The sequence below is a fragment of the Pan paniscus genome, chromosome 4 (assembly GCF_029289425.2).
Source record: "Pan paniscus chromosome 4, NHGRI_mPanPan1-v2.0_pri, whole genome shotgun sequence".
Classification (NCBI taxonomy): Eukaryota; Metazoa; Chordata; class Mammalia; order Primates; family Hominidae; genus Pan; species Pan paniscus.
The window spans coordinates 44,503,573-44,529,305 of NC_073253.2; the positions used below are offsets into that span (position 1 = coordinate 44,503,573).

The 25,733-nt window shown below is 41.3% G+C and overlaps 2 protein-coding genes across 8 annotated transcripts in view; both read right to left on the bottom strand.

Moving 5' to 3' along the window:
• MARVELD2 (MARVEL domain containing 2) overlaps positions 1-665 on the bottom strand; it is a 29,160-nt gene extending 28,495 nt beyond the window's left edge. Inside the window, exon 1 of one of the 2 annotated variants that reach the window (XM_003806783.5) lies at positions 576-665. The gene's annotated coding sequence lies outside the window, so the exon portion shown is untranslated. Of the gene's footprint in view, positions 1-22; positions 467-575 lie in introns of those variants that run through there. The other variant, XM_008957358.5, reaches the window with a different exon arrangement.
• A 281-nt stretch (positions 666-946) lies between these two features.
• The window catches only part of RAD17 (RAD17 checkpoint clamp loader component), a 45,863-nt gene continuing 21,076 nt past the window's right edge, over positions 947-25,733 (bottom strand). For 5 of the 6 annotated variants that reach the window (XM_055112325.1, XM_008957391.5, XM_014344891.5 and 2 more), the window contains 7 exons: positions 24,202-24,384; positions 22,976-23,061; positions 22,716-22,862; positions 19,662-19,811; positions 16,036-16,156; positions 5,656-5,713; positions 947-2,029 (listed from right to left, as the gene is read on the bottom strand). In XM_055112325.1, the coding sequence (XP_054968300.1) occupies positions 1,768-2,029; positions 5,656-5,713; positions 16,036-16,156; positions 19,662-19,811; positions 22,716-22,862; positions 22,976-23,061; positions 24,202-24,384 (1,007 nt within the window). In that variant the 3' untranslated portion in view covers positions 947-1,767. Of the gene's footprint in view, positions 2,030-5,655; positions 5,714-14,995; positions 15,048-15,927; positions 16,157-19,661; positions 19,812-22,715; positions 22,863-22,975; positions 23,062-24,201; positions 24,385-25,733 lie in introns of those variants that run through there. The other variant, XM_063604210.1, reaches the window with a different exon arrangement.

Below are 25,733 nucleotides of genomic sequence, written 5' to 3' on the forward strand. Positions count from 1 at the left end.
ACAAACAGAACCACCGGTTTACCTGGCTTAAAAGTTTTGCTGGACCTAAGAAACGGGTAGATTTCGGATACTTCTGCGCTTCCGAGGGGTCGGGAAAGGCTCGCGGTTCTAACTAACCCACGACTGCCCGGGGGTACCGAGCATTTTCGCTGTGGGGTCTCCCCCGCGCCAGCCTCTGGGCGCCCGGTCCCACAAATCTCATTGTGTCCTCGCTTCTGCCCGCGCCAGCAAGGCGTTCGTCTTCGCGTTTCTGGCTGAAACCCACTGTCTTTGGAGATTCCGCCCCAACGAGGCCGAAACTAAGCCGGGAGACCTCCCAGGTAAGGAGCACCGGGATCGCCCCGAGGTGCGCGCCCCGCCCCGCGCCCGGAAGGACGGCGGCTCGGCCGCACCTGCGTCCGCAGAGCGAAACCTGGCGGGACGCGGGCCTCCCCGGATCCCTGGCTCCGGCCTCCCCCGCGGGCTATGGCAGGCTGAGCGCCGAGCGCGGGCACCCCTCCGTCCCCGCACACCTGGGCCGGGGACCGCCGGGCCCTCCTCTCCCGGTCACGTGGCCCCACCCCGGTCCCACTTACCTGCGCAGCCGCCAGGAAGAGCGCGCACGCCGCCCAGGACTCTGAAACCGGTATCGGGCTCCCGGGGTGGGGGCGGGGCCGGGACGGGACGAGCCCAGCTTTCCCCGCCCGGCTTTGCCCCGCCCGGATCTGTCGGCCCGACAACCGCTCTGGGCCCAGGCTGCTCGGTGCCACCAGCCGGCACCTCGCGGCAATGACTACACACTGGGCTCTTTTGGAAAGACAGTTTACAGTTCTCATCGCAAAGTTGTCATCCTCTTCCCTATCTTTTGAAAAGTTTGACAATGGGGGAGGGAGATTGGTGCACTGTGCCTAAGGACCCATGGCAGACAGTGCGTGCTAGATAATGTTAAAAGACAGGAAAAACAAAATTAAATTCAACATTTTAATTGTGATATAACTTATGTAAATACTTTCCAAAAAGTATCTAAGATATTCCACTGTACAACACATCAAAACTATCTGAGAAGCGGGAGACAATAAAGTGTAAATAAGGCACACAGTTTACACTCGTAATTGCATCCTAAACTGTTGAATAGTTGATATTTACAACCCCCCAATAACGTTTTTGCATCCTGAATTAGTCCTTCACATTTTGATATTTGGCATAATGTTCAAACACACTTTTTTTTTTTTTTTTTTTTTGAGACGGAGTCTCGCTCTGTCGCCCAGGCTGGAGTGCAGTGGCGCGATCTCGGCTCACTGCAAGCTCCGCCTCCCGGGTTCACGCCATTCTCCTGCCTCAGCCTCCTGAGTAGCTGGGACTACAGGCGCCCGCTACCACGCCCGGCTAATTTTTTGTATTTTTAGTAGAGACGGGGTTTCACCGTGTTAGCCAGGATGGTCTCGATCTCCTGACCTCGTGATCCGCCCGCCTCGGCCTCCCAAAGTGCTGGGATTACAGGCGTGAGCCACCGCGCCCGGCCTCAAACACACTTTATACACACTGACCGCTCCTTAAACCACTCACAGCTTTAATAAATACCGAAAAAATTAAGAGATTTGAAGGCTTGATCTTCTATTTACTTCAAGATGACAGAAGAGTAGGTTTCTTATGATGAAATACTACAAGAATGAAGAATTAACGAACTGTTGTGTAATTCATCAGAAAAGCATATTAACTCTGCTGAAGTACCACTGAATGAAACAAAAATGAAGCTGTGAAGTAGCAATCTGATTAGCAGGCTGGCTTCTATGTCCCATCACTCTCGTAGTCTTCTATTATTATGTTTTCTTCCATGTCTCCTTGGGCTGAAAAGGGCTGGGGCTGGCTAGCAGGCAGTTCACTGGCACTATTCTGACTCAAAGGAAGAGACCAGGTTTCCGGCGCAGTGGCTTGAGTGGGTTCACCCAGAGATTCCTCTGCAGAATGTCCTCCATTAAGCTGGGCTTCATCTCCGCTGCCAGGGTCTATCATTCCATGTTCCCTGTCAGTCAGGGCTTCCATTTTCAATCTGTCAGATTCACAGTGCAGGCATTAATAAGAACCAAAGGAGAAGATTTTTAAATTACACCATGAGTGTGATGATTATGAAGCCATCTTTCATTTACCTACATTGTGCTGTTTAGCTAGTCCCTTTAACTATAAAAACAAAACTACAAGGTAAATGACAAACTGAATAAGTTCCTACAACTTAAAATACAAAAAGGAGCTGAACACGGTGGCTCATGCCTGTACTATCAGCACTGTGGGAGGCCAAGGCAGGCAGATCGCTTGAGGCCAGGGGTTCAAGACCAGCCTGGCCAACATGGCGAAAACCCATCTCTATTGAAAATAGAAAAATTAGCCAGGCGTGGTGGCACGCGTCTGTAATCCCAGCTACTCAGGAGGCTGAGGCAGGAGAATTGTTTGAACCCAGGAGGCAGAAGTTGCAGTGAGCCAAGCTCGTGCCACTGAACTCCAGCCTGGACGACAGAGCAAGACTCTGTCTCCAAACAAAAAACAAACAAACAAACAAAAAAACCAAACCAAACCACAACAACAAAAACACCTAAAAATAAAAAGAAAGAATGTCTTCAGTAAAGAATTTTTCTTTTTTTTTTTTTTATTGAGACTGTCTTTCTCTATCGCCCAGGCTGGAGTGCAGTGGTGCAATCTCAGTTTACTGCAACCTCTGCCTCCCAGGTTCAAGCGATTCTCCTGCCTCAGCCTCCCAAGTAGCTGGGATTACAGGCACATGCCACCATGCCCAACTAATTTGTATTTTTAGTAGAGATGGGGTTTCACCATGTTGGCCAGGGTAATCTTGAACTCCCGAACTCAGGTGATCCACCTGCCTCCGCCTCCCAAAGTGCGGGGATTACAAGTATGAGCCACCACACCCAGCCTTCAGTAAAGAATTTTTACAAATTAAAAAGGAAAAAATGAAATATAATAGAAAAATGGGCACAAACATGGACAACTTATAAAACAAATACAAATGGTTCCTAAATTGTTAAATCTAATTTGTAATTTTAAAAATGAAAATTAACATAATGAGCTACTACTGTCATCTTTTTTTTTTTTTGAGACAGTCTTGCTCTGTCGCCCAGGCTACAGGGCAGTAGCACGATCTTGGCTCACTGCAACCTCCGCTTCAGGTTCAAGCGATTCTCCTGTCTCAGCCTCTGGAGTAGCGGGGATTACACGCAGGCACCATCACACCCAGCTAGTTTTTGTATTTTTAGCAGAGATAGGGTTTCACCATGTTGGCCAGGCTGGTCTCGAACTCCTGACCTTAGATGATCCACCCACCTCAGCCTCCCAAAGTGCTGGGATTACAGGCATGAGCCACTGCGCCTGGCCTATTACTGTCATCTTCTAAACTGGCAAAGATACTTTTAAAATCCAGTGGTGGGAAGGGTTAGGAGAAAAGAACATACTGATACACTGTAAGTGGATATAAAACTGGCAAAATATTCTTGCCAACAATTTGGCAATAAAGAGGAAAAGCCCCAAAAGGTATATACCTATTGATCCAGCAATTTCATTTGTAGGAATTCACCCTAGGTAAATAGTATTTGAAGTGCATGATGACTTATCTATAAGGCTGGGATAGTAAAAGCTGAAAAAAAGCTAAATGGGCAAAAATAACGTGTAGGTTGAATTACAGGAAATTAAACATCTATTAAATATTAAGTATTAGTATTTAATACTGAATACTAAACATATGAACGATGGTTTTAAATATGGTCAACATAAATAAAAGATAGTACCAGTCATTGTAATATATAGCACTGAAAATACTGCCTCTCACGCCTGTAATCCCAGCACTTTGGGAGGCCGAAGTGGGCGGATCACGAGGTCAGGAGATCAAGACCATCCTGGCTAACACAGTGAAACCCTGTCTCTACTAAAAATACAAAAAATTAGCTGGGCGTGGTGGCAGACGCCTGTAGTCCCATCTACTTGGGAGGCTGAGGCAGGAGAATGGTGTGAGCCTGGGAGGCGGAGCTTGCAGTGAGCCGAGATCGTGCTACTGCACTCCAGCCTGGGCGATAAAGCTAGACTCCGTCTAAAAAAAAAAAGAAAATACTGCCTCTCAAGTCACATCAAGTAGGTAGTTGAACCAATAATAAAATAGTGAAGATTCTCATTCAATTTAGGCTTGTGTAAATTGCAGCAACTCAATACATCTCAGGAGCAATACAATAGAACATACTTGTCTTTATTTTGATGCCATAATCTTAGGGGGTTGGGGAGAGAAGCCATCAAAGAGACTTGGTCCTGCTTTCATTCAGAGGGATGTGAGAAGAAAAGCAGTGTTTATGAAATGTGTAAGCCCTGATCACATCCCAGTGGGACGATGCTTCAAGATCCATCCATCATGGTCTTTCTGCGATAGGAAAGATGGGCCCCACATAGCTAAGCCAGTATACAGAAAAAAACATTAACACTACAAAGGCCTTAATGAATCTTGGAGGTAAAGAGGGGGAAAAAAGCTCACATCACAGGAGTTTTCCATTTGGGACCAGAAATAGGAGAAAAGGTAGGAGGAGTCAGAGGTGCCATTTCTATCACTTACTTTTGTCCATGCATTCAGTAAGCAAGATTTTTTTAAATCCTTTTTTTTAGATAGAGTTTTGCTTTTGTTGCCCAGGCTGGGGTGCAATGGTGTGATCTTGGCTCAGTGCAACCTCCACCTCCTGGGTTGAAGTGATTCTCCTGCCTCAGCCTCCTGAGTAGCTGGGATTACAGGCATGTGCCACCACACCCGGCTAAATTTTGTATTTTTAGTAGAGATGGGGTTTCACCATGTTGTCCAGGCTGGTCTTGAACTCCTGATCTCAGGTGATCCACCTGCCTCGGGCTCCCAAAGTGCTGGGATTACAAGCATGAGCCACCACGCCCGGCCATTTTTAAAATCTTTAAACAATTCCTGAGTGCTTAATTTGATCTTACAAATAAGCTAAGTCAAAGTGAAATATAAGTTTTGTGTTAATCACTGATAATGGCACAGAAGCTACTTTCCAATAAAATGAACAGTATATATATATATACGTATATATATATGTATATATATGTATATATGTATATATATGTATATATATGTATATATATGTATATATGTGTATATATGTATGTATATATATGTGTGTATATATATGTATATATATGTATATATATGTATATATATATGTATATATATGTATATATGTATATATATGTATATATATGTATAGACAGATAGACATCTATTTTTTGCTTGTTTAAATTTTCTAAAATAAGAAAATATGAAGGACTCTTCTACTTTCTGAGGCAGTTCCTAGTCACTGCAGGTCTTCAAGCATAGGCTAAGAACATCTCTCAACAGGAAAGCTGGCAAGGGGTTTCTAGATTTGTTGAGTTGGAGGATTTTAAAGATTCCTCTGCCTTTGTGATTCCATGCTTCCATTTAATCTGGTATAGTCCATTGGGAGTGGGTGAAGATATGCTGTTATATTTAAGAAAAGGAAGGGTCTACAATACAATTATGTTTATAAATTACTAGGTACAGTATGTCTTTCTTGGATGTTACAGGTAACAGTTATTGATTCATATTGAACATATTCAGTAGACATTTCATTATCAGCTTTTTGGAAATTGAGATGATCAGCTTACCTTCCAAAGTGTCGCTTCAGAGGGAGCCTTCCAATATCTTGGATAAAAGAAATCTGAGCTGAAACAGATTTTTTAAAAGTTGTAAACAATTTTCCAAAGAAAATACACAAATGGCCAATAAGCACATGAAAAGATGCTGAACATCACTCATCTTTACAGAAATGCAAATCCAAGCCATAGTGAGATACCAATTCACATCTATTAGGATGACTGTTATAAAAAACCAGAAAACAAGAAGTGTGGGTAAGGATGTAGAGAAACTGGAACCCTTGTGCATTGCTCATGGGAATGTAAAATGGTGTAGCTGCTGTGGAAAACAGTATAGTGCATCCTCAAAAAATTAAAAATGGAATTATTGTATGATCTAACAATTCCACTTCTGGGTATATACCCAAAATAATTAAAAACAGAGTCTCAAAAAGATATTTGTATGCCCATGTTCATATCAGCATTAACAATAATCAATGGGTGGAAGCAACCCAAGTGTCCATCAACAGATGAATGGATAACCAAATATGGTATATACATCTAATGGAATATTACTCAGCTTTAAAAAGGACACATGCTCTAACACAAATGAACTGCGATGACATCATTCTAAGTGAAACCAGTCACAAAAGAACAAATATTGTATGATTCCACTTATATGAAGTATTTAGAGTCATAAATTCATAGAGACAGAAAGCAGAATGGTGGCTGCCGGGGGAAGGGAAAATGGGGAATTAATGCTAATAGTTATAGAATTTCAGTTTTGCAAGAAGCAAAAGTTTTGGAAACTGGTTGCAGAACAAGGTGGATATACTTAACACTACTGCACTGTAGAATTCAAAATGGTTAAGATGATAAACTTTATGCTTTGTATACTTTATCACAATTAAAAATGCAAAAAGAAAAAGAATGACATAGTAAACTTTCAGGATGACAGCATAAGCTCTTGTGTACCCACTCCCAAAGATAATCAAAATCGGTGAAAACTTTTAAAAATCAATCATTTGAAGTCTCTGGAAATTGTCCTAATAGCATACAGCAAATGAGAAAAGATCTATTCAAGAAAATCAAACAGGAAGAATCTGAGGCATCTGAGCCACTATCTCCTCCCTCCCATTCCCAACCCTGAGCTGAGAGGGCTCAGCTTGATGAACATTTCATTCCAGGTGGGTACAGCCAAGAACTAAGGACTCCTTCCTACTGGAGTGCAGCAGGGTGTTTGGGGCTTCCTTTCTCCACCCGGCCCTACTCATAGGATAAGAGGTTCTAACCCAAAGGCACTGTCCCCTGTCCCAACTGCAGTCTCCCTTACCCCAGCTTGTTACATAGCAGAGGGTCCACACTGGGAGAGGCAAGCCAAAATAATCAGAGGCTACCTCTGCAGCTGGGCACCCACCCAGACTAAGTGGCTTAGAGATTTTGCCCAGAGAGGCAGTCCATAGGAAAAAGCTCCGAAGCCTTCCCCAAAGGAACTCACTTTATTTGAAACATAGTGTGGGGAAGTTCAAGCCTAAAGGGCACCCCAGAAACCAGCTCCTCTTAAATAAGAACAAGCTAAACATAAGCCAACTAGTTCATAAGAAACCAGGGAAAGAGACAACTAAGAAGAGCCCTCCTGGTTTCAGAACAACCCTCAGAAACTGGCTTGAAAGCCTACACCTGCCCAAATTAAATTGGATCAGCTTGTGGAGAAATTTTTGTCCTAGAGCACTGCTGAAAACAGAGCAATTAGATAGTAATTAGGGAGTAGTCGGGCACAGTGGCTCACGTCTGTAATCCCAGCACTTTGGGAGGCCAAGGTGGGTGGATCACTTGAGGTCAGGAGTTCAAGACCAGCCTGGCTAACATGGTGAAACGCCATCTCTACTAAAAATAGAAAAATTAGCTGGGGATGGTGGCACACGCCTGTAGTCCCAGCTACTCAGGAGGCTGAAGCTTAAGAATTGCTTGAGCCCAGGAGGTGGAGGTTGCAGTCAGTCATCGTACCACTGCACTCCAGTCTGGGTGACAGAGCGAGACTCTTTCCTCAAAAAAAAAAAAAAAAAAGTAATTAGGGTAGCCAACAGTGTGATAACAAAGGAAGCAAAGAGCTATACAGACATATCAGGGAAAGAGACAAAGTGAGCTCTGCTAAAACCACCATCATCCCAAGTAAACTGTGGGCACAGCCAAGGATGAGCTCTCTGAAGAGGGAGAAAGGCTTCATATTGCAAAAGACAGACTTCATTACATGAGTTTAGCCAAGTCACTAAACAAATAAACAAGCACACAACAATAAAAACAAGCCCCAGAGGAGGAGATTCAATATTCTCCAAAATTGCTACAATATATCCCTAAAACATCTAGTTTTCAACAAAAAAGTATGACATGTAAAGAAACAGGAAAGTGTGACCTACACACAAGAAAAAGGTGGGTAAAAGAAACTGCCTTTGCGAGGGCTCAGACATTAAATTTAACAGAAAAAGACTTCAGATAAACCATTATAAATATTTTCAAAGTAGAAAAGGAAATCATGCTCAAAGTAGTAAACAAAGCTGTAATGACAATGTCTCATGAAAAAGAGTATCAACAAAAAGGCAAAAATTATAAAAAGAACCAAATGAAAATTCTGGAGTCAAAAGGTACAATAACTAAAATGAAAAATTCACTGAAGGGGCTCAACAGTAGATTTGAACCAGAAGTATCATCAAACTTGGACATAGGCCAGGCGTGGTAGCTCATGCTTCTAATCCCAGCCCTCTGGGAGGCCGAGGCAGGCAGATCACCTGAGGTCAGGAGTTCAAGGCCAGCCTGGCCAACATGGCGAAACCCCGCCGGGCATAGCGGCACATGCCTGTATTCCCAGCTACTCAGGGGGTTGAGGCAGGAGAATTGCTTGAACTCGGGAGGTGGAGATTGCAGTGAGCTGAGATGGTGCTACCGCACTCCAGCCTGGACAACAGAGGGAGACTCTGTCTCAAAAAAAAAAAAAAAAAAAACTTGGACATAGATTGACATATAGAAGACAGAAGAAATATGAACAAAATCTCAGAAAAATGTGGAACACTTTCAAGTGAACATACCCTAATGAAAGACTAGAAGGACAGAAAGAAGCAGAAAAATATTTAAAGAAATAATGGCTGAAAATGACATAGTAAATAAAAGCAGAAGAAACAGTATAAAAATTGACAAGAAAAACCAAAACATCTTACTTTTACTAATTTTTATAAACCTTTTAAAGTTTGCACATCTAACACTATGAGGACCTTTGGATACTTACCTGTTAAAAATTCTACTACACAGGCCGAAGCAGGTGGATGACCTGAGGTTAGGAGTTTGAGACCAGACTGGCCAACATAGTAAAACCCCATCTTCACTAAAAATACAAAAATTAGCTGGGTGTGGTGGTATGCGCCTGTAATTCAAGCTACTCAGGAGGCTGAGGTAGGAGAATTGCTTGAACCTGGGAAGTGGAGGTTGCAGTGAGCCAAGATGGTGCCACTGCACTGCAGCCTGGGAGATACAGCAAGACTCCATCTCAAAAAAAAAAAAAAAAATCTACTACAAACAGAGTTATTTTAATTAACAAACAAAATTGTATATATTTACTGTGGGCAACATATTGTTTTAATATATATATTGTAGAATGACTATAGCTAATTAACATATATATTACCTCACAGAGTTATTATTTTTGTGGCAAAGACACTTTACATTCACTCTCAGCATTTTTCAAGAATACAATATATTGGTTGGGTGTGGTAGCTCACACCTGTAGTCCCAGCACTTTGGGAGGCTGAGGTGGGAGGATTGCTTGAACCCAGGAGTTCAAGACCAGCCTATGCAACATGGCAAAACCCTGTCCTTACAAAAAAAAAATACAAAAATTAGCCAAGTGTGGTGGTGCGCACCTGTGGTTACCAGCTACTCAGTAGGCTGAGGTGGGAGGATCACTTGGGCCAAGGAGGTTTAGGCTGCAGTGAGCCGTGATCATACCACCACAATCCAGCTTGGGTGATAAGAGTGATACTCTGACTCAAAAAAAAGAAACAAAACCACACACACACACACACACACACACACACACACACACACACACACAGAATACTATTAATTATAGTCACCATGTTGTAAAATAGAATTCTTGAATTTATTCCTCCTACATAACAAAATTTTGTATTCTTTGATCAATAACTCCCCTATCATCCAAGCCCATGGTAATCCCATTCTGTGCTCTACTATTATGAGATCAACTTTTTTAGCTCCTATATAAGTGAGAATATGCAATATTTGTCTTTCTGTGCCTGGCTTATTTCATTTCAGATAAGGTCTTCCAGGTTCATCCATGTTACTGCAAATGACAAGATTTTGTTCTTTTTTATGGCTGAATAGTATTCCACTGTGTATATATACCATGTTTTCCTCATCCAATGGACAATTAGACTGACGCTATATCTTGGTTATTGTGAATAATGCTGCAATAAAATTGGGAGGGAGGGCAGATCTCTCTTCAACATACTGACTTCATATTCTCTTTTTTTTTTTGAGATGGAGTCTGGCTCTGTCACCTAGGCTGGAGTGCAGCAACACAATCTCAGCTCACAGTAACCTCCACCTCCTGGATTCAAGCAATTCTCCTGCCTCAGACTCCAGGATAGCTGAGATTACAGGAGTACACCACCACATCTGGCTAATTTTTTATATTTTTGGTAGAGACGGGGTTTCACCATGTTTGCCAGGCTGGTCTCAAACTCCTGGCCTCAAGTGATCCGCCTGCCTCGCCTCCCAAAGTGCTGGGATTACAGGCATGAGCCACCGCGCCTGGCCTTGACTTCATATTCTTTGGATATATGTCCAGTAGTGGGACTGCTGGATCATATGGTAGTTCTATTTTTAGAGATTTTTTGTTTGTTTTTTGAGACAGAGTTTTGCTCTTGTTGTCAGGCTGGGGTGCAATGGCGTGATCGTGGCTCACTGCAACCTCTGCCTCCCAAGTTCAAGCAATTCTCCTGCCTCAGCCTCCCAAGTAGCTGGGATTACAGGCATGTGCCACCACGCCCAGCTAATTTTTGTATTTTTAGTAGGGGCAGAGTTTCACCATGTTGGTCAGGCTAGTCTCGAACTCCCGACCTCAGGTGATCCACCCACCTCGGCCTCCCAAAGTGCTGGGATTACAAGCGTGAGCCACCACGCCTGGCCTATTTTTAGTTTTTTTGGTGTGTTTTTTGTGTGTGTGTGTGTTTTTAGTAGAGATGGGGTTTCACTATGTTGCCAGGCTGCTCTCAAACTCGTGACCTCGTGATCCGCCCGCCTCAGCCTCCCAGAGTGCTGGGATTACAGGCGTGAGCCACTGCGCTCGGCCTATTTTCAGTTTTTTAAGGAACCTCCATACTGTTCCTCAAAACAGCTGTACTAATTTACATTCTTACTAACTCTGTGATTCCCTTTTCTCCACACCCTAGCCAACATTTGTTATCATTTATCTTTTGGTAACGCCATTCTAACTGGTGTAATATGATATCTCATTGTGGTTTTAAGTGTGTTTCCCTGCTCATTAGTGTTAAGCCTTAATGTTAAGCAGTTTTTCATATACCTTTTGGCCAGTCTTCTTTTAAGAAATGTCTATCTGGTCCTTTGCCTTTTGAGACAGCATCTCACTCTGTCCCCCAGGCTAGAATGTAGCAGCGTGATCTCGGCTCACTGCAACCTTCCCTTCCCAGGCTCAAACCATCCTCTCACTCAGCCTCCAAGTAGCTGGGACTACAGGTGTGTGCCACTACACCCGGCTAATTTTATCTATTTTTTTTTTTTTTGAAACAGAATTTTGCTCTTGTTGCCCAGGCTGGAGTGCAATGGTGCAAACTCGGCTCATGGCAACCTCCGCCTCCCGGGTTCAAGCAATTCTCCTGCCTTAGCCTCCTGAGTAGCTGGGATTACAGGCGCCCGCCACTGCACCCAGCTAATTTTTTGTATTTTCAGTACAGGTGGGGTTTTGCCATGTTGGCCAGGCTGGTCTCGATCTCCTGACCTCAGGCGATCCACCCACCTCGGCCAACCAAAGTGCTGGGGTTACAGGCGTGAGCCACCGTGCCCGGCCAATTTAATCTATTTTTTGTAGAGACAGGGTTTCACCATGTTGCCCAGGCTGGAATTGCCTGTTTTTTAATTGGGTTGTTTTCTTACTATTGCATTCTTTGAGTTCCTTATATATTTTGATTATTAACCCCTTATCAGATGTATAATTTACAAATATTTTCTCCCATTATGTAGGTTGGCTCTTCATTCTGTTGTTTCCTTCGCTGTGCAGAGGCTTTTCAGTTTTGATGTAATCCTATTTGTTTATTTTTGCTTTTGTTGCCTATAATCAGGATCTTTAAAAAATAGCTCTTTGATATGAACAGCTTAGAGATGTGATCCCAGAATCTGAATTTTTAATTAGTGGAGAAATGATAAAAGTTAAGTTCACCAGCAATTTTACCATCAGTTTCTCTTTTGTAATGTGTATTTTAAGGGCCATATTTCATTAATGATCACCTGTCTGTGGTGCTAATCTTCAAAACAGAAAACAGAATTTGTGTCATATTAAAAATGTTAGTAATCTACCATATAACTTATCAAAACATCTCAGAAATTTTATTTTATTTTTTTGGAGAGGGTCTCGCCCTGTCACCCAAGCTAGACAGGCTAGAGTGCAGTGGGGTGATCACAGCTCACTACACCCTTCACTTCCCGGGCTCAAGTGATCCCCTTACTGCAGCCTCCCGAGTAGCTGGGACTTCAGGTGCAAGCCATGACACCCAGCTAATTTTTAAATTTTTTTGTAGAGACAAGGTATCACCGTGTTGCCTAGGCTGGTCTCAAACTCCTGGGCTCAAGCGATCTTCCCACCTTGGCCGCCCAAAGTTCTGGGATTATAGGCATGAGCCGCCATGCCTGGCCCAGAAATTTTAAAGATAGAGTTGACCTTATCAGTGATCAGAAGAAAGGATTAAAGACTAAATATCTACTTTGATACAATGAAGTGTTTTATCTTACAGCTTTTGTAAGTACTGATACTTAAAAGTGTTTAAAATGTTGTGTATTCATAGGCAAAAATAACGTTTATGCAGTGGACATGATGAATCTGTTGGTCAGAATCCAGATATCTTTCCTCTCCTTGCCAATTTTTTTTAAGATCACTTCTGTGGTGTTTCTGCCAAAAAAATACATATCCTGAATCCAATAATGAGGAATCACCAGACAAACCCAAATTGAGGGATCGTATATACAGTAACTGTCCTATATCCCTCTAAAATGTCACGGACAAAGAAAGACTACAAAACTGTTCCAGATCAAGGGAGACTAAAAACACACGGAAACTAAATCACTAACTGCATCAGGTTATCTTTCACTGGATTCTGGACAAGAAATGGGGAGTTATCATTTTACAAAGGAGATTATTAGGGCTGGGTGCGGTGGCCTGTGCCTATAATCCTAGCACTTTGGGAGGCTGAGGCAAGAGGATTGCTTGAGGCCAGCAGTTCAAGACCAAGCCGGCCAACAAAGCGAGATCCTGTCTCTATTAATTAAAAATAATAAAAAAAGGATATTATTAGGACAATTGGAAAAATTTGAATGGGGACTATAAAATAAACGGTATTAATATTAATTTCCTGATTTGATTGCACACTGTGGTTATGCAGGAAAATGTCCTTGTTTTTGGCAAGTGCAGACTTAAGTTTTTAAGAATAATGGGATATCATGCCTGCAAATTTACTCAAGACTAGTTTAGCAAAATAATACATATATGTGCATGCTTATAAAGAGAGAGAATATAATCAGGCAAATATGGTAAAAAATGTGATAATGAGGAAACAGTGAAGGATATACAAGAATTTTTTTGTACTATTCTTGCATCCTTACATTTAAAATAATTTTTTTTTTTTTTGAGACGGAGTCTCACTCTGTCTCCCAGGCTGGAGTGCAGTGGCGTGATCTCGGCTCACTGCGAGCTCCACCTCCCGGGTTCATACCATTCTCCTGCCTCAGCCTACTGAGTAGCTGGGACTACAGGCACCTGTCACCGTGCCCGGCTGATTTTTTATATTTTTAGTAGAGACGGGGTTAGCCAGGATGGTCTTGATCTCCTGACCTCGTGATCCGCCCGCCTCGGCCTCCCAAAGTGTTGGGATTACAGGCGTGAGCCACTGCGCCCAGCCTGAAATAATTTCAAAATAAAGTTTAAAAACTAGTGGCCGGGCGCGGTGGCTCACGCCTGTAATTCTGCACTTTCGGAGTCCGAGGTGGGCAGATCACTTAAGGCCAGGAGTTCGAGACCAGCCTGGCCAACATGGTGACACCCCACCTCTACTAAAAATACAAAAAAAATTAGCCGGGTGTTGTGGCACATGCCTGTAATCCCAGCTACTTTGGAGGCTGAGGCAGGAGAATCGCTTGAACCTGGGAGGCAGAGGTTGCAGTAAGTCGAGATCATGCCATTGCACTCCAGCCTCAGCAACAAGAGTGAAACTCCATCTCAAAAAAAAAAAAAACAAAAAGTTTAAAAACTAGTGTAATTTTTTTTTTTTTTTTTTTTTTTGAGACAGAGTCTTGCTCTGTCGCCCAGGCTGGAGGGCAGTGGCGCAATCTCGGCTCACTGCAAGCTCCGCCTCCCAGGTTCATGCCATTCTCCCGCCTCAGCCTCCCGAGTAGCTGGGACTACAGGCACCCGCCACCAGGCCTGGTTTTTTTTGTTTTTTTGGTATTTTTAGTAGAGATGGGGTTTCACCATGTTAGCCAGGATGGTCTCGATCTCCTGACCTTGTGATCCGCCCGTCTTGGCCTCCCATAGTGCTGGGATTACAGGCATGAGCCACTGCACCCGGCCAAAAACTAGTGTACTCTTAAAGCAATTGGCAAGGAGAAGGGCAATCTCTGGATTCTGATCAACAGATTAATCATGACCACCGCCCAAAAGTTATCCCATTTTTGCCTATGAATGCATAACATTTTCAAAACTTGTGCAGATGTATACTGCCACAGGCATAGTAATGTTTGTAGCATTATAATTTCGTAACAGAAATATAATGAAAATATACTATTAATAGGCATTTTTGTGATACTGAAATCCACCAAAATATCCATCATAAGGTTAAATAAAATGTTTATAAATTGGAAAAAAATGAATTAGATTGCTGCTCTGACATTAACTTATAAGATATGAAAGGCTATCCACAGTAAGTGACATAAGCAAATTAAAGCTTGCCTCATTCTGCATGTTTCTACATCCACAGAAGAGTATCTGGAAGAATTTACATTAATCTGTCAAAGCAACCTGTGGTTGTAGGGGAAGTACTTTCAATTTTTACTTTAGAAACTTTTTTTTTTTTCTGAGACAGTCTCGCTCTGTCGCCCAGGCTGGAGTGCAATGGCCTGATCTTGGCTCACTGCAACCTCCGCCTCCCGGGTTGAAGGTTCTCCTGCCTCAGCCTCCCGAGTGGCTGGGATTACAGACGCGTGCCACCACGCCTGGCTAATTTTTTGTATTTTTAGTAGAAATGGGGTTTCCCAGCCTTGGCATCCCAAAGTGCTGGGATTACAGGCATAAGCCACCACGTTCGGCTCTTTATATATTTCTATATCATCTGATGCTTATTGTTTTTTTGAGACAGACCTCACTTTGTCACCCAGCCTGGAGTGCAGGTGTGCGATCTTGGCTCACTGCAGCCTCCACCTCCTGGGTTCAAGTGATTCTCCTGCCTCAGCCTCCCGAGTAGCTGGGATTACAAGCGCATGCCACCACGCCTGGCTAATTTTTGTATTTTTAGTAGAGACAGGGTTTCACCATGTTGGCCAGGCTGGTCTCAAACTCCTAACCTCCAGTGATCTCCCTGTCTTGACCTTCCAAAGTGCTGAGATTACAGGCATGAGCCACTGCACCTGGCCTGTTTGATGCTTTTTTTTAAAAAAAAAACATAAAGGATCCAGAATTATCCAGATCAAAAAATAAAAGGAAAAAAAGTATCTCACTGCATATAGCAATAAATTGGCCCACAAAAAGATATTGCTATAAAACCCTACTTCTGGCCGCGTGCGGTGGCTCACACCTGTAATTCCAGCACTCTGGGGGGCCGAGGCAGGCAGATCACAAGGTCAGGAGATCGAGACCATCCTGGCTAATATGGTGAAACCCCATCTCTACTAAAAATACAAAAATTAGCCAGGTGTGGGGGCGCGTGCCTGTGGTCCCAGCTACTCAGAAGGCTGAGGGAACAGAATTGCTTGAACCCAGGAGGCAGAGGTTGCAGTGAGCCGAGATAGTGCCACCGCAATCCAGCCTGGACAGTAGAGACTCCACCTAAAAAAATAAAATAAATAAATAAATAAATAAATAAACCCTACTTCTTAAAAGAAAAGAAAAACCTATGTTATTACCTTGATTTCTCATTGGAATGGTTAGTAGAGCAAGGTATGGCAATAGCTGAGTTTGGAGGCATAAAGCTGGTAGGCAGAAGTCAGGAAAAAGTGCTTTTGCTGCCAGGCAATTTTCCCGATACTGTATAGAAAAGAAAAAAAAAAGATGAAAGGAAAAATGAAATTAAAAATATGTATTCCTAGACAAACTAAGTTTATTATATAAACTTACACGATAAGTTTATATTAACTTGTGGGTTTATATACCACAAATATACTTTTAATAGCTTATTTAAGTAGTCCTTTATAGTTTTTTTAGCATCGTTTAATAAAGTATTTTACCTACACAACTATTCCACATTTGATAAACAATTTTTAAAAGACATTGAATATATAAGAAAACCAAATTTAAAACTCAAAGGAATTGTTTATGAGCACACACACATCACAAATTACACGAAAATAGTTTTCAATGAAATAATTTGTTTTCTTTAGTCAACACAACGTTATGCTGAGCAAGAGAAAAGCATAATCCCTGCCTTCAAGAAGCTAACAGTCTTAGATAATTTATATGCAGCTACAATGCAAAATTAATATATATGCTATAAAAGACAAAGCAAGTCAATGAGATATAAATTGCTTAAAAGTCATTAAATTCTCCAAGAAATCTGTTGGAAAAAATGTCCTAGGTAATAAATTATAGGGTAATTTTCAGCTGTATGATTTTAGAACTGGAAGACATCTCAGAGATGACCCAGTCCAGGAGTCATGAATTCAGATATTACAGAAGTCAAGCAGGCAATATAAGTGAATGAACCAGCTGGGGACAGTGGTGCCTACTACTCTCATCTCAAAGGGGCAGATGCTACATGGCGAGGTGATTGTTGCTACGCAGAAATATGAGCCAGTGTTATACTTCACTTTCCTTTTATTTTTTTGAGAGATGGGGGTCTCACTCTGTTGCCCAGGCTGGAGTGCAGTGGCACAATCATTGTTCACTGCAAACTCTGCCTCCCAGGCTTAAGCAATCCTCCCAATTCAGCCTCCCAAGTAGCTGGGACTAGGTAGGATAAACAAAAAAAAATTTTTTCTTTTTCCTGTAGATATGGGATCTCACTATATTGCTGGTCTCAAATTCCTGGTGTTTGCCACCACTCCCAGCTAATTTTTTTATTTTTTATTTTTTTATACAGATGGGGTTTCACCATATTGCCCAGGCAGGTCTCAAACTCCTGGGCTCTAGTGATCCTTCCACCTCAGCTTTCCAAAGTGCTTGGATTACAGGTGTGAGCCACTGCACCTGGCCTCTTTTTTTTTTTTAACCAGGAGATTCCAGAAATTCTGAAGCTAGAAATTCATATCTAACTTTTTTTTTTTTTTTCTGAGACAGAGTCTTTTTCTGTCGCCTAGGCTAGAGTGCAGTGGCATGATCTCGGCTCACTGCAACTTCTGCCTCCCGGGTTCACGCGAGTCTCCTGCTTCGGCCTCCTGAGTAGCTGGGATTACAGGAGCACACCACCACACCCGGCAAACTTTTGTATTTTTAGTAGCGATGGGGTTTCACCATGTTAGTCAGGCTGGTCTCGAACTCCTGACCTTGTGTTCTGCCCGCCTCAGCCTCCCAAAAGTGCTGGGATTACAGGTGTGAGCCACAGCGCCCGGCCGGGCCGAAATTCATATCTGACTTTTAATCATTAGTCTGATTTTTAAAGATTGGCAATTCATTTTGAAAACTGTTGTGTATTTTGTTTTCAACTTGTGTGCCTCCCATTTTTTACCTCTAAATAATTCAATCATCTACATTTTTAGCTGTGGAGAGTAAGAACACATTAGGTGAATTACCTTGTCCACATAGAGGCAAGGCCAAGATTTCTTCTCCTTTCTTTGATTAATTTAAATTGACAAATAAGCTCTGTATGTATTTATAGGTATACAACATGATGTTCTGAAATATGTATATATGGTAGAATGGCTAAATTGAGCCAATTAACATATGCATTACCTTACATACATATATTTTTTGTGTGTGGTGAGAACATTTAAAATCTACCGCTTTAGTGATTTTCTTTTTTTTTTAGATGGAGTCTTGCTCTGTCTCTCAGGCTGGAGTGCAGTGGCGCCATGTCAGCTCACTGCAAGCTCCGCCTCCTGGGTTCACGCCATTCTCCTGCCTCAGCCTCCAGAGTAGTTGGGACTACAGGCGCACGCCGCCACACCTGGCTAAGTTTTTTTATTTTTAGTAGAGACAGGGTTTCATCGTGTTAGCCAGGATGGTCTCCATCTCCTGACCTCGTGAACTGCCCGCCTCAGCCTCCCAAAGTGCTGGGATTACAGGCGTGAGCCACCATGCCCGGCCATGATTTTCAAATACACGACACATTGTTCTTAATAGTCACCACGTTATACAACATATCTCTTGAACTTAAAACTTATTCCTCCTGGCCAGCAAGGCTCTGTTTCAAAAACAAAAAACAAAAAAAACTTATTCCTCCTGCCTAACTGAAATTTTATACACTAGGGATTTCTATTTTCCAATCAGTATTCTCAGGTTGAACTAGGGTTTATTTATTTACAATTTTTTTCTTTTTCTTGTAGATATGGGATCTCACTATGTTGCCCAGGCTGGTCTCAAACTCCTGGGCTCAAGTGATCCCCTTGTTTTGGCCTTCCACAGTGCTAGGATTACAGGTGTGAGCCACCATGCCTGGCCCTAAAGTTTGTTTTTAATTGAAACTGAAATATAACTATGCAGCTGGGCACAGTGGCTCATGCCTGTAATCCCAGCACTTTGAGAGGCCAAGGCGGGCAGATCACTTAAGGTCAGGAGTTCAAGAACAGCCTGGCCAACATGGCAAAACCCCATCCCTACTAAAAATACAAAAATTAGCTGGGCATGGAGGTAGATGCCTGTAATCCCAGCTACTCAGGAGGCTGAGGTGGGAGAATTGCTTGAACCTAGGAGGTAGAGGTTGCAGTGAGCAGAGATGGCACCACTGCACTCCAGCCTAGACAACAGAACGACTCTGTCTGAATAAAAATAAAAAATAAAAAATAAAATATGGCCGAGCATGGTGTCTCACATTTGTAATCCCAGCACTTTGAGAGGCCAAGGCAAGAGGATCATGAGGTCAAGAGATCGAGACCATCCTGGCCAACATGGTGAAACCCTGTCTCTACTAAAAATACAAAAAATTAGCCAGGCGTGGTGGCTGGCGCCTGTAATCCCAGCTACCTGGGAGGCTGAGGCAGGAGAACTGCTTGAACCCGGGAGGCGGAGGTTGCAGTGAGCCGAGATCACGCCATTGCATTCCAGCCTGGGCAAAAAGAGCGAAACTCCGTCTCAAAAAATAAAAAAATAAAAAATAAAATAAAATGTAACTACGCTTTGATTCCAATAAAACTGAACTAATGTTTTCAAATTTTGATGGTCTTTTTTCCCTTAAAAAATTGTACAAACATTTAAGAGTCACCTTTTTATGTTTTATAAAAACTCAGACTCTAATTGTGGACCTTAGCAACTATTTTATTAAAAATGAAATATTTTTTCCTTTGTTATGTTTTAAAGAAAATAACTGCTTTGAGTTATAATTCACGTACCATAAAGTTCACATATTGAAAGTACAGAATTCTTTTTTTTTTTTTTTTACCTTTTTATTTATTAGAAACCACTGAGGTTTGTGCAAGGGTCGAAAACTTGATCCTCCTCCTTGGCAATGAGCATATCCTCGGGCTTTGTTGGAATGCATCACACCTCTCGTAGCTATAGATGTGCTATATTCCCTGAGTAAAGAGCGTGTCTAACAAATGAGACAAGATGTGAAAGAAAATAGATTTATAAAAGAGCATTACTGGTATTCCTGATATATACAAAAATACTAACCGTATTTAGTTTCTATGTGTTCACTTTCTTCAACATCACTACAGCCCTATAAATAACAGCACTATAAACTTATCCAAAGCAAATTCCACTGGGACATATCCATCAAATTAAATGTGTAAACCCTGACTGGATCTTGGACAGGGGTGGAGGAAACAACTTTGAATACATTTTTGAGGCAAATGAGGAAATCTGAATAGGGACAATATATTGCTAGATTAGTGTCAAGTTTCTCTGGAAAGTTAACTTAATTATATAACTAATTAGTTAATGTAACTAATTAGTTAATATAACTAAAATATAATTGAAACTAAAATATGACTATGCAGCTGGGCGCAGTGGCTCACGCCTGTAATCCCAGCACTTTGAGAGGCCAGTTATATCAACTAGTTATATTTTAGTTTCAATGGGGTATGATAATGCTATGGTAGTTGTAATAGAACAATGTCCTTATGCTGCTTAAGTGTCACAATGTTCGCAATTACTAATACTTTCCAATTATTCAGCCAGAAACAAATACGTAAATATATAGAGAGATTAAGAAAAAGTGGCAAAATATGCAAACTGCTAAACAAAAGTTAAGGATATGCAGCTATTCATTGTACTATCATTTTTTTTAAAATTTTTAATTTGTGTGGGTACCTAGTAGCTGTATATATTTATGAGGTACAGGGGTCATTTTGATACCAGCATACAATGTGTAATAATTACCTTAAGTTAAATGGGGTATCCATTACCTCAAGCATTTATCCTTGGTGTCACAAACAAGTCAATTATACTCTTTTCGTTATTTTGTATTATTATTTAAAATAGGGTCTCAGTCTGTTGCCCAGCCTGGAATGTGGTGGCACGATCACAGCTCACTATCACCTCAAACTCCTGGGCTCAAGTGATTCTCCCACCGCAGCCTCCCAAGTAGTTAGGACTACAGGTGCATGCCACCATATCCAGCTAATTTTTAAAATCTCTTCTAGAGATGGGGTCTTGCTGTGTTTCCCAGGCTGTTCTCAAACTTCTGGCCTCAAGTGATCTTCCTGCCTTGGACTCCCAAAGTGCAGAATTACTGGCAGGAACCACCACTCCTGGCTCATTGTACTATCCTTTTAATTTATTTATAGGATGGAAAATTTCAAAATAAGAAAGAAACAATTATTTTAAAAGTTAAGCAAATTCAACTGCTAAGTAATGAAGCTCTATATCATAAATGGTTTTTCTGTGTCTTTCCTAATTTTACTTATTACTGCTATTTCAATTTTTTAATTTTTTGAGACAAGGTCCAGCTCTATTGCCCAGGCTGGAGTGCAGTGGTGTGATCTCAGCTCACTGCAACCCCTGCCTCCCGGGCTCAAGCCATCCTCCCACCTCAGCCTCCTGAGTAGCTGGGACCACTACACCCAAGCAATTTTCTTGGTATTTTTTGTAGAGATGGGGTTTCATCACATTGCCCCAGCTGGTCTCGTACTCATGAGCTCAAATGATCCACCTGCCTCGGCCTCCTTAAGTGCTGGGTTTACAGGTGTGACCCACTGAGCCCGGCCTTATTTTAATATTTATAATACACAGAAATATTAACGTATCAAAACAGTGTCGTCCAACAGAACGTCCTGCAATGATGGAAATGTTTTGTATCTGGGCTGTTCAATAAAGTAGCCATCAGCCACATGCAGTTATCAAGTACTGGAGATGTGGCCAGTATGACTGAGGAACTGAATTTTTAATTAAATTTAAATGTAAATAGCTACATGTAGTTGGTGGCTGTTGTACTGGTAAGGGCAGTGTTAAGATGTTAAGAACAAAATACAAATTTTATGGTAAATAGTTTCAAATATGTAAAAGAAATAAATTTTAAAAACTAGCAGAAAGTGTAGCAACATGTACAGTTCTTTCTCTTGTATCTACTTCTTAATGGTTGTCATATTTTGAGTATGTATTAATTTTAAAATCAGAAAATAAGCTGGGGCCGGGCATGGTGGCTCACTCCTGTAATCCCAGCACTTTGAGAGGCCAGGGCAGGCAGATCGCTTGAGCTCAGGAGTTGGAGACCAGCATGGGTAACATGGTGAAACCCTGTCTCTAAAACAAAGAAAAAAAATTAGCTAAGGATAGTGGTGCTTGCCTGTAGTCCCAGCTACTCGATGGGGAGTGCCTGAGGTTGGAGGATCGCTTGAGCCCAGAAGGTCAAGGTTGCAGTGAACCGTGTTTGTACCACTGGACTCCAGCGTGGGCAAAAAAGTAAGACACTGTCTCAAAAAAAAAAAAAAAAGAAAATAAACTGGGCATGGTGGTGTGTGCCTGTATTTCTAGCTACTTGGAAGGCAGAGAGGACAGGATTCCCTAAACCCAGTAGTTCAAGACCAGACTGGGTAACATAGCTGTAGATAGAGCTTCTTCTCAAAAAAAAAAAAAAAAAAAAAAAAAAAAAAAACACCACCATAACACAAAATCAGAAAATTTAGACAGGAGCGTGGTGGCTCACGCTTGTAATCCCAGCACTTTCGGAGGCTCAGGTGAGAGGACTGTCTGAGCCCAGGAGTTTGAGACCAGCCTGAGCAACATAGTAAGACCCTGTCTCTACACACACACAGAAAAAAAAGAAAAAAAGAAAATAACTTTAGAAACAATTGGTGCTATATTATCAGCAGAAAAATCAGATTTGCTACTGAAGCTTCATTATAAACACTGAGTTGGTTACATTAACTTTAGCATAGTTATGAAGAACAGTCACATAAAATAATGTCAGGCAATTAGGGATAAAAGTAAACTTTCTTTTCTTAATTCTAAGGAAATACTATAAACATAAACATTTTAAGTCAAATGGTCTTACATTCCAGTCACCACTGAGGATATCTGCAAAACTTAGAAATTCACTGGCTCTCACAATATCATCAATTTCCATGAAGAAATCTATGTAGTTTTGGTGAAGATACAAATTAAATAAGTCTCCAGGCATGTGTGACATTTCTACTACCTCCTATAAAAAGAAGCATATATACATAAATTTGGTAAAAATGCAATGGTCAAATATATATGCACACGAATAATATATCCTTTGTAACCTATACTAAGTGTCATCAAAGAACTTACCTCAGGTTCAACAAGTAACGTATCCCGTTCATATTCTGATAAATGAGAGGGCAACTGAGGTGAGTCTAATTCTGTTAAAGATGCTCCTATAAAAAATTTCTGGAATTATTAAAGATAATACCTTCTTTATAATTATATAGCACCTCTCATTTGAAGAGTTTGAAAATTTTAGACATACAATACCAACACAGTAAGCAAACTGTTAAAAAATAATAAATAAATAAAAAACAACTGGAAGCAAGCACCTATTTTTTCCATATTAGCAAGAACTAAATTAACAATTCTGATGCTTAGATTATGGCTTCTCTAGACTTAAAATATTCCATTTCCTAATGCACTCCCATTTCACCTTTTTCAGCTTTGGGTTGCTTTCTTCCCTTGATTTCTCATCTCAATACAGTGGTCTTTACTCTTTTATTTACTATGTAGGAAGATGTTGCTCTCTACATGAAAGAATACGAATTCCATTCACTAATGCAAGAGACGATAAACGTATGTTGGGGAGGAAAAGAAAGGAGAGAAAGCAAAGAATCAGGTGGGAATAGTCACTCAGGTTCAAAGTAAGAGGATCCAGTGACAGAGGAGTGTCCTCACTGCCACCTAAGTGATGCCCATTTTCCTCAGAGGGTATGAAGGTTTCCATTTAGAAATCCCAATTTCTTTCCTTTAGGGTCATCAGACTGAAAACAGGCATTTGCTATCAAAAGGAGGGATTATTTGGGACACTAAAATGGGCAATAGGGAGTGAAAGAACTGAGGGGGAGCAGTCATCAAAAAAGACAGAAAAGGCGATAAACATCTGGTTGGGGAGACAGAAAGCTTGTAAATTAGAGAAATACAAGAGGATTGAAAGAAACCTTAAACTACCTGGTAATTTGTCTAAGGCTCTGTTGGCTGGAGCCCAGTGTTAAGAGGGCTTTAGGCTACCAACACTTGCCACTACAAGTCTAGATGATCTGCTCTCTTACCTTCAGCAAACTATAATTTTAAAGATTTACACACATGGATATGGCCTGCAATAGCATGTTTTTACTTTTAATCCTGCTTACGGTCAGAAAATATTCTGATTTCCTACTATGTCTTAGGCCTAGGCAAACAGTATCTGACCTAGCTCTAACTCTTAGAGCAGAACCAAAATACATGACATTTTTTTAAAAGTGACATTTTATTTCCATTTTAAGACTATGTGATATCCAACAGATTTTAAAAATGTAAAAATTTCTTACTTTTACAATATAGAATTTTCCCCAAAGCTCTGAAGAGAAACAGAGAAACATCTTTGCCACCAATAGCTTGGACCTCTTGATTTTCAAAAACCCTATCAGGTTTTTTTCTTCGTTTTGATTTTGACAGCACAGCATCTGATTTTAAAGACATTCCTTTTTTCGTTGGCCGTAAGTTGTTTTCTCCTGAATAATATACATCCAAGTGACAATATTTAAATTAAAATATGAAAATTAAAGCTAAGAACACTTCAGATACAGTTACACTAAATATTCTAATTACAATATGTTTTCCTAATAAACAAAAATTATAAATGACATTAACTGAGTTGGAATCCTCTTTGGGTTACTAACATTAAAATGGAATAAAGTATTATCTGAAAGTTATTTCATAATGCAGATTTCAAACTTTCACATGCACAATAGCACAATCTCTAATATAGGCTGACATTCCTGATCCAAAAAATTCAAACTCCAAAATGCTCCAAAATACGAAACTTGCAGTGCCAACATGATGCTCAAAGGAAATGCTCATTGGAGCACTCTGTATTTCAGATTTTCAGACAAGGGATTTTCAATTCGTATAATGCAAATATTCCAAAATCTTAAAAAGATCTGCAATCCTTCTATTCCCAAAAATTGCAAATAAAGGATATTCAACCTGTACAGTCACATCGCCTTGGTTTCTCATTGTGTTATGTGCAAGATACTGTTCTTGGCATGTGATACATACGAATTTAATCTTCATAACAACCCTGTGAAGGGAGAATTTTTTTTTTTTTTTTTGAGATGGAGTCTCGCTCTGTTGCCCAGGCTGGAGTGCAGTGGTGTGATCTCGGCTCACCACAACCTCTGCCTCCTGGGTTCAAGCGATTCTCCTGTCTCAGCCTCCCGAGCAGCTAGAATTACAGGTGTATGCCCGGCTAAATTTTTGTATTTTTAGCAGAGATGGGGTTTCACCATGTTGGCCAGGCTGGTCACAACCTCCCAACCACACAAACTGGCCTCCCCAAGTGCTGGGATTATAGGCATGAGCCACCATGCCCGGCCTTTTTTTTTTTTTTTTGACACAGGGTCTGGCTCTATCACCCAGGCTGGAGTACAGTGGCACAATCATAGCTCACTGAAGCCTCAACCTCCAGGCTCAAGCGATCCTCCCACCTCAGCCTCTCAAGTAGCTGGGACTACATGCACCACCATGCTGGCGATATATATATATATTTTTAATTAGAGACGAGGCCTCGCTATGTTGCCCAGGCTGGTATCAGACTCTTGAGGTTGAAGCTTTCTTCCACCTCAGTCTCCTATAGTGTTGGGATAACAGGCGAGAGCCACTGCACCTGACCAATTATTATTAGACAGTTAATGAAATGAGATACAAAGAGGTGAAGTCATTGGCTCAAGGTCATCAGTGAGTGAATGACTGGAATCCAGGCAGCCTGGTTCTGCAATCTATGTTTAACAACCTCTCTACTGATGTTGAGAGTATCCAATTTATGAATATGCATGTGATCAAATTTCTTGGGTTTTTATTT